The 7,864-nt window shown below is 40.1% G+C and overlaps 1 protein-coding gene across 1 annotated transcript; it reads right to left on the bottom strand.

Moving 5' to 3' along the window:
• Positions 1–2,130: 2,130 nt before the first annotated feature.
• On the bottom strand, positions 2,131–7,408 carry PSPH (phosphoserine phosphatase). Its single transcript, XM_054848025.1, has 5 exons — positions 7,104–7,408; positions 6,279–6,413; positions 4,554–4,699; positions 3,642–3,790; positions 2,131–2,317 (listed from the first exon to the last, which is right to left on the bottom strand). The coding sequence occupies exons 1-5, from the start codon at positions 7,322–7,324 to the stop codon at positions 2,207–2,209; spliced, it is 762 nt and encodes a 253-aa protein (XP_054704000.1). The 5' UTR covers positions 7,325–7,408; the 3' UTR covers positions 2,131–2,206.
• Between the last annotated feature and the right edge of the window lie 456 nt (positions 7,409–7,864).

Here is a 7,864-nt window from a genome sequence, read left to right as displayed (position 1 = left end):
ATCGTGTCACAATGTTTGGAGGATCAGGGCCTGTAGCTATAGCTGATTAGCTGGATGTTAGATTTTTTTTTTTGGTGGCCTTTTAATTCAATAGAAAACTGCAGCAAACAAACACTTGTCTTTTGCTTCATAACTGTAGAATTGCAGAGGAACACATTGAATGAGAGCAGAAAGAGTTTATACTTGTTCTACTCGTGCAGCCTTGACTAAACAAAAGCATGATTGTACATGAGCTGCCCTTGGAGCTGGCTGAGATTTTTCTCAGGAAGAATTTAAAAGAGATCATGTTTAATACTCCCAGAAGACTTCTGGTGAGCAGCCTGCCAACTATTGTCTGTCTTGGCTTTTGTGAAGTTTTTTAAAGTCTGTATACAGATACTCAGTATAGCTGTTTATATGTCTGCCTTTCTCTAAAAAGCCATCAGAATTCTGTTTGTTTCTGGATTTGGTTTCTTTTAACCATTCTACTTGGCTAGTGTTTACGTGCTGTTGAAACTTCAAGCAATTAGTGCCTCAGGTTTTTGCCAAAAACATTAGATGGCATCACTGAGAGCTGCCATTCAGCACTCTAGGGCTTTGTTAACACCTCTTTCCCCCATACCCTTTCTGATGATGTCACAGAATGGACAGAACCAGTATTTGTTTTAATTGTTGGTGATGGTTAAACAATTGGACAGGAGCTTTCTGGCTGCACCTTCATTTAATCTTATTAAATTAAGTGCAAGTTGTGAAAACCTGTGATTATCTTGTGGGGAGAGTGTCAGGTTTTGGAAGGTAGGCACATCACTTTTTTATCCTCCTATCTATGAAATATGTGGTGGGATGAAAGAGAATTAGCACACTTAGCCTAATCTTCAGTTTCCAGAAAAATACTGGGACTATTTGTAAGCACCCAAAAGATAAGAGCCTGCATAGATTTTTTTTTTTTTTTCCTCAGAACAAATCATGTCATATCAACCCATCTTTCTCCTGTGATGGTATTAGGTGGATGGAAGGAAATGGAAGCTGTGACATGTATTTTAACATTGGTAAAGCTTTTCACATTATCAGAGGTGACATTCTTAGAAGTCAGGGAAATAGAAGTACCACGATGTGTCAGCAAAGCTGGTTAAAGGCCTTCGCAGAAGAGTTGTCAGGAACACGCTGACAAAAAGGCAGCATTTATCAAGTGTGTTCTGTGTAAGGACCCTCGTGGATCAGACACTGCAGCCACAAAAGACAAATCCTTAAGAAAGTGGGATTCGTTAGCCAAAGCTCAGAGAAATACTTCCTTAGAACAGGTTAGACTTACTTCTAGCAACAAACAGTTTAAGGGTGGTTGATCCACACTTGAAGCAGAGGAAGAGACTAGGTAAGTTTCGCAGTATTAATCAGTAGACCATTTTTTTAAAGGTTGATGAATTAGCTTCCATCCAGTTATAGGTTGATGGGAGGGGATTGTTAAATAAATAAAACAGTTAAGTAAACAGTGTGGCCATTTTACAAAATCACCGTTTTGGAGTTTAAAGTATTTTAACGAGGTATGGGAACCACTATATCACTTGCCTTAAAATATGCTTCTTGGGCACTGATGAATATTGCGTATATCTCAGATTTGCGTGTCTCAGACTACAGGTTGAGTAACAGTGATGTTGAGTAACAGATGACATCTCGGGTCCACCTGTAGCCATATTTTAATGAAATCAGAGGTACTTAGTAATGTTTCCTACCTACGTGTTCACTGTTTAACCTAGTTCTGAGATTCTTTGGAATGGAAGGTACTTACCATACTGTTTACCTTTTAGACTATATTATTGTTGTTGTTGTTATTAATTTATTATTTCTTATTGATTAGACAAACTTCTCATTTGTTGCCCCCTTATTCTTCTTTTGCCACCCAAAATAAGTAGAAGTATTACCTTTAATGATTTGAAAACAATAGATGCAGTATTGACCAGGGGCCAGTTCATTAAGGTTTTTTTAACTTATTGATAATTTCCTACCTTTGGTCTTCGCTTGTGAGTGAATAATCAACTGACTTCTTCCACCTTACAAAATATTTGAGTAGAATGGTGCCATTTGCAACAGGAGTTTCAGGCCAGAGAGGAAGGTACTCAACACCCAGAATCATTAAAAAATCCAGAACACAACTTTGCAAACAAATATATGTTTAATTGCATTGTATAATGGCTTTATAGTTGTTAAATATATTACTTTATTGTATAATTTATCGTTCTTCCAGTTCCTTTAGCAGTTCGTCAAAGTGAGTAATGTACCATTTAGCTTTCTCCTTCACTTGCTTTCTGATTACATTTCCTCCAAATCCGATGAAGCAGTCCTGGCAAAACAGAACGAATGGGCATATATATTATTGCAGTCCCATGTCAGGAATGGAGCTTCTTAGCAATTGACTTTGGTTTTAAGATTGGTTTTGAAAATTATGCTATTCCTCTGTGCCCCTTCCCCTATTTTATTTTGCATGTTCATTTTTCAGATTTATTAACAAGAACTTCATTAACATTTAATTTTGCACCACTTTGGTTATTAGAGTTTTATTCCAGTAGGTAAGTTGTGTCTCAGTGCCTCCTAACTTCAAGATTGTTCAGATCTCAGATTTTACTGAAAATCTGATGTAAATATGATGCAACATAAAGCCTTACTATTGAAGAATGAGTTAACATTCAAATATGCATGCAGCATCTCACAATTATGCCTAAACTGTTTATCTTAACTGTTTACCTCATTTGATAGATACCAAAAGTAAACATTAACCATGTCTTCAATCATTAACCAGGAACAATCATCATTTCTACATCTTAGACAACCATCTGCAGTGAAAGTGCAGTGTTTAAAATTTCCACTGCTGCTTTTTTGCCTTTAGGTAGAAAGCATTCAGCAAATACTAAGCTGCTTTGGTCATGCACATATTTAACAGTAAGGGACCTGCTCAGCAGTTGCTCCCAGAGTTTGTTCTGTGCGTTTCCATGCACTTTGATATCTGCCCACCAACACTGGCAAAGAAGGGGCATTGGGGTACTTTTATGTAGAGAAAGGCACTAAAGGGGAGATGGAGTTAAGATCTCTCCTCTATGAAATGACCATTTAGGAAAGTTGTCTTTCTATTCATTTTTTTTATTATTTCACCCCACCAGGGCTGATATCTTCAGAGATATCATCACTGTTCAGTGAGATGAGCCCTCTTGCAGGGCCAATATCAGGTCAACGCGCACCAGATCTGTGCCAGACCTTCACGCTCAGCACCATTAATCAGGGTACAGAACCAGGATCTTGGTAGGGTAAGACCTGGGCACAGAAGGAAGCACTGACTGTGGGGACATAGAAGGGAAAGGCAGATGTGATAATACCAGCTTGATTTGAGACAGGTCCCTAGACTGTTACACAGTCCTGCTAGACCCTGCCAGCACCCTGGCTTAGGGGGTGACACTCTTACTGAGGTTGTCTGAACTGAGAGAAATCAACTATTGCATGATGCAGGCTTTCTAGAGGAAAACTACCTACACAGATCTCTTTCAGGCTGTGGGAAGTGCTAAAGATCTTCCCTGAAGACCTACAAAGAGTTCAAACTGCACTTTTTTCTTTGTTTTTTCTTCCCAAAGGATTTGCTGAAAAGGAATTTAGAATTCTAGTTCTTTAATACTTACAGCAGGAGGACAGGCTTCCATGTCTGTAGCTCCATCTCCAATCATAACTACTTTCTTAAAGTGGAACTGTTCCTTCAGATGAGTAATAACCTTTCCTTTCCCCCCTGATTCAGCTGTTGGTTGTGTTTCATCAAATCCTGCGTATTCTCCTAGAACACAGTGGAAGGACAAGTTAGACACATAGCATATTTTCTTGAAAATGAAGAAAGATACCTGCCTATGGTCTTTACTTCAGAAAACAGCTAATTACATGCAGTCCCGTAAACCTCATAATATCAGCATCCCAAAAAATTAATTAGAAGGTTAAGTGTGAAAACTAGGATTTAACCCAAGTTTCAGTGGGGATATTTTCAAAGAGCCAAAATGCTAAGACAAAAGTAGAAACCTTGTATGGGTAGCGTTACAAATCCATTTCCAGTCCCTCTGGTCCAGTCATTCTGGTGTCAACATTTCAAAAGCAGCATCTGGTATGATGTATAGGCAGTGTAAGAAAAAACCTCACTAACTACAGTTCTGCTTGATTACACTAGCCTAAAAGTCCAGAGCAGCTCTACTAAAGTACATCGGTCTCCATACATACCTCAAAGTCACTGAAAGTGGAGTTTGCCTCTGAATGCAGGTAAGTTACAAACTCTTTTAACTTGAAGAAGCAAGAGAAAATGAAACTCTGCTGTTGGTGCCTGTAATACATTTTACCCTTGACACAGCTTGCAATTAAAAAGTAACTACAGCTCTATTTCATGTCTGGAAAATAACCTGAACTCATGTTTTTGGTGAGGTCTTGCGATTGTCCTACTTGGAGCTAGCTGGGTTGGTCACAAGGTGATGTAGGCTGGACAGTATCTGTAGCCCGATATCTGACAGTTCGAACTCAACAAGTGGCAGAGAAAAGAGACTTTAAGGGAATCTCACCATTAAAGTAAAACTTCAGCCTGTTGGCAAAGACGTTTGCTGTCGGGATGTTCAGCTGCAAGGCCACATGCTCCACAATGCTCTGAAATCCCCCGGAGACCAAGAAGACCTGGACCCCTCGTTGATGAAGCCTGCTCACCAGCTCCCTGGGAAGAAAAAGCAGTCACCAAACGTGAGTGCCTGGCAGAATCTAGGGATAACAAGGAAGTTAAAAGACATCTTTCCTAAACAAGGCTGCTCATACTTTGTGTTACTTTAGTTTAGTTAGGATGCATGCTGGTTTTTAGCTCCATCCATTGCTGCTGCCCAAAGCTTTTCCTTCTTTCCCTTGCAAGTTTGTGCATACAGCTTGCTTGAAAAGAGCTGAACAAAACCATCACGTCTAGACACAAACAGATATTTAGTTGCTCAGAAACAAGCACTCCCTAGAAATGTTTTCTTTACACTTTGATATTGTTCACATTATATCCCTTGAACAAGCAAGAGCAGATAGAGTTCAGATTTTTTTCTGAAGACAACAGCAAGAAATCTACAGTGCAGAAAAAAAGGGAATGCAGGGGAGCCACTGCACCAAAATGCAAAAGTGGGGCAACAAGTGTGCAAAGGGCAAACGTTTTCTAACTCAGAGTTGGTTCCCCAGACGCTGGACATTGATACCATCTTTAGAAGAGGGCACCGGCTACAGAGAAGGAATCAAAAAAAGTAAAAGTTCTCAGACCCAGTTAATGTCACTGAAGCTTGAAGGCAGTTAAAAGTTTTACGGGATTTGGCTCTACAGGCAGAAAGATCAGCATGCGGCAATGCTAAGCAGTAGAAGTGGTAGCGGGAACAGCAGAAATGCTCAATACTAAAAAGCGAAGTGGAGGCTTAAAGCAGGCTACACAGAAAAGGAGGAAGAAAAGGAAGGAATGAAAAGGAAAATCACGTGATTCTAAACAAGGAAATAATGTTCTCTTTGTAGTTACATCGAGCTATGCTTTCTACAGAAAAAGCTGAGCATGTGCTTCATTTCAAGGAGAAAATACAAGCACAGTATCGTCTAAAACTACTGTATGTGCTAAGAATATTTTAGACTGAGCTTATGGGTAGGTTTTGTGGTAAAGAAATTCTTTTTGATTGTTTGAAACAATCTGAATAGGGAAAAAACTTTTCAGTATAAATAGTTAATGTTTATTCCAAACCCAAAGATGACTGAATGCACACATATATGTATTTCCTCGTAAGGATTTTTTAATACTTTTTTAGGTACTTCAGTACAGAATGGGTAGCTCTGAACAAGGCATCCCCTAAGCAGAGTCCAGGGGTTTGACTGCATGCAGAAGTGTAAGAGAGAGGCAATACAATTGCAAAATAGACCAAGCCAGTAGTTCATACTGGGTATTAAATCTCCTGCCAATTCCATCACCCATCAGAACACAGATGTGATTAAACAGATTATTTTCCATGCCCTTTTAATCCTCAAGTCAGAATTTGAGCTTGCCAGCCAAAGCGCTGGTTAATACCTAAGACTGTTTTCTTTTTACATGGATGCTTAGCCACTTGACATGGAGTCAGGTCATTATAAGCTCCTAATATTTGCTTTGTACACAAACAACGTGGAAACGGAGTAGGAAGGCAATCTAAACCAGCTCTGTGGTCTTACAGCCTCACTAATGTCACAGAATTTTGTTGATTTATGCCATGTGCAGTAGACTTTTTCATTACATCATTTGAAATTCTTCTTACCTTATTCCTGGTGTTAGCTGAGGTGGGTTGTCAGATATTAGTTTTTGCACTTGCTCATAGGAGGGACGTATGAGACCTAGTCGTGCCGTTAAAGCTGCTTTGAACGTCACAGTGCCACCCATAGCTCTGCGGGTCCTAAATTGTGATCCAAAGAAAACAAATCAGTGACACTTAACAAGTTGAGGCTTCTCCCGAGAACAGGTAGTTAAAGAAGAATGACAAGGAACAAGGTTAAGAGTCCGTAGGTTCTAGGTTATGGTGTATCTATGTTGTAAAGGAGAAGACTGGGACACTGCAAAGATTGGTAGCAACCACTGGTATAAGGTCTCCAAAGATCAGAGCTCTTGTGAGAACTAGTGAGGCAAAGGAAAACTGCTTCATTCCCTCTGTGCGTCTGAGCCACTGGGACCAGAACTAAACTGCAGCCCAGGTGCTGTTCTCTGAAAGTAATGGAACTTTTGCTACAAGCTTCAATGGAAACATCAGCCTCAGAGAAGAGTTGTCCCCTCTCCTCCATCTCATAATGAGGTTTGCTGGTGCTTGGCCAGGTTTAGTGATGAGGCCTGATCTTAGTCTGTCGAAGAAATTTACATTAAGAGAATTGATGTCAGTATACTTTTGTTGAGTGGCTTCACAATTCCAAGAGAAGTTACTCCATTATGTATTAATTCCACTTATTATTCCTAAAATCCTTTTAAACAGTAATAATCTTCTGTGACAGAGTTGAATTAATCCCTGTTGTAAATTCATTGTCACAGATTAACCTTATCCATGCTTATCTTTTACTACTACTACTCCTATGACGTAAGCAGCAAATATACATACATCTCTGCGACAGCATCTCCAACTCCACAGAACTTCGCGAGCTCATCAATGCCTTCTTCCCTGATGACTGTGCTGTCCACATCAAAGCATACTGCATCAGCATTGCGGAAGATTTCTTTCATCTCCAGGAGGGATGCCATCCTTTTAGGAACCTTCTTACTGTGAGGAGACAAGATAAAGTCTTTCTCTGAGTGACAGTACTGCACTCCGTCTTGAGCCATTGGTGCAACTGATCTGGCTCTTGCGAGTAAGGATGAGCACAGCCTGAAAGCCAGCTTTTATCGAAGAGTGTGAGCAGTGGTGGAGGTCTGGCTCGGTTGGTGATTTGCTCTCTCTTGTTGCTGCCTACTGATGTTCAATTTACGTTACAGGTGGGCTGTGGAGCTTTGGTCAGTTGCTGATTTGCTCTCTGCAGGCTCGGCCCATTGATGTTCGCATGGGGTTCAAGGTTGTAATACTTGGCGTTTGCTGAACCATCAGACTGCCAACTGCTGTGTGGGACTTGCAGTTCTGTCTCATCTCGCCCTCACCATGCAAATGGATCTTGATTTCTCATCAGACCCAGTCTAGTGTGTCAAATTAGTTGCTCCAGGAGATAGTAAAAGATACTCAGCCCTTAAGGATTTGCTTGATCGCAGTAGACCTAACTATCTTAAACCTATCAGTGGCTGTCCCTAAATCATGAAGATTTAGACCCTTTTCTATGTCCTGATTAATATAAACTAAATACTCTCATAATCTATGAATGCATAGAAGATTTG

This window comes from Grus americana, chromosome 19, assembly GCF_028858705.1.
Source record: "Grus americana isolate bGruAme1 chromosome 19, bGruAme1.mat, whole genome shotgun sequence".
Lineage (NCBI taxonomy): Eukaryota > Metazoa > Chordata > Aves > Gruiformes > Gruidae > Grus > Grus americana.
Note: the sequence above shows the minus strand (reverse complement) of the source record. Positions and strands in the feature narration are given on the sequence as shown.

Excerpts from the sequence above, each read along its gene's own strand:
- PSPH (XM_054848025.1), bottom strand. The coding sequence starts at position 7,324 with ATGGCTCAAGACGGAGTGCAGTACTGTCACTCAGAGAAAGACTTTATC. Across the intron at positions 4,700-6,278 it reads CAGCTAACACCAGGAATAAG|GGAGCTGGTGAGCAGGCTTC; the intron begins GTAAGAAGAATT and ends TTTTCTTCCCAG. Across the intron at positions 3,791-4,553 it reads GCTGAAGTTTTACTTTAATG|GAGAATACGCAGGATTTGAT; the intron begins GTGAGATTCCCT and ends ACTGTGTTCTAG.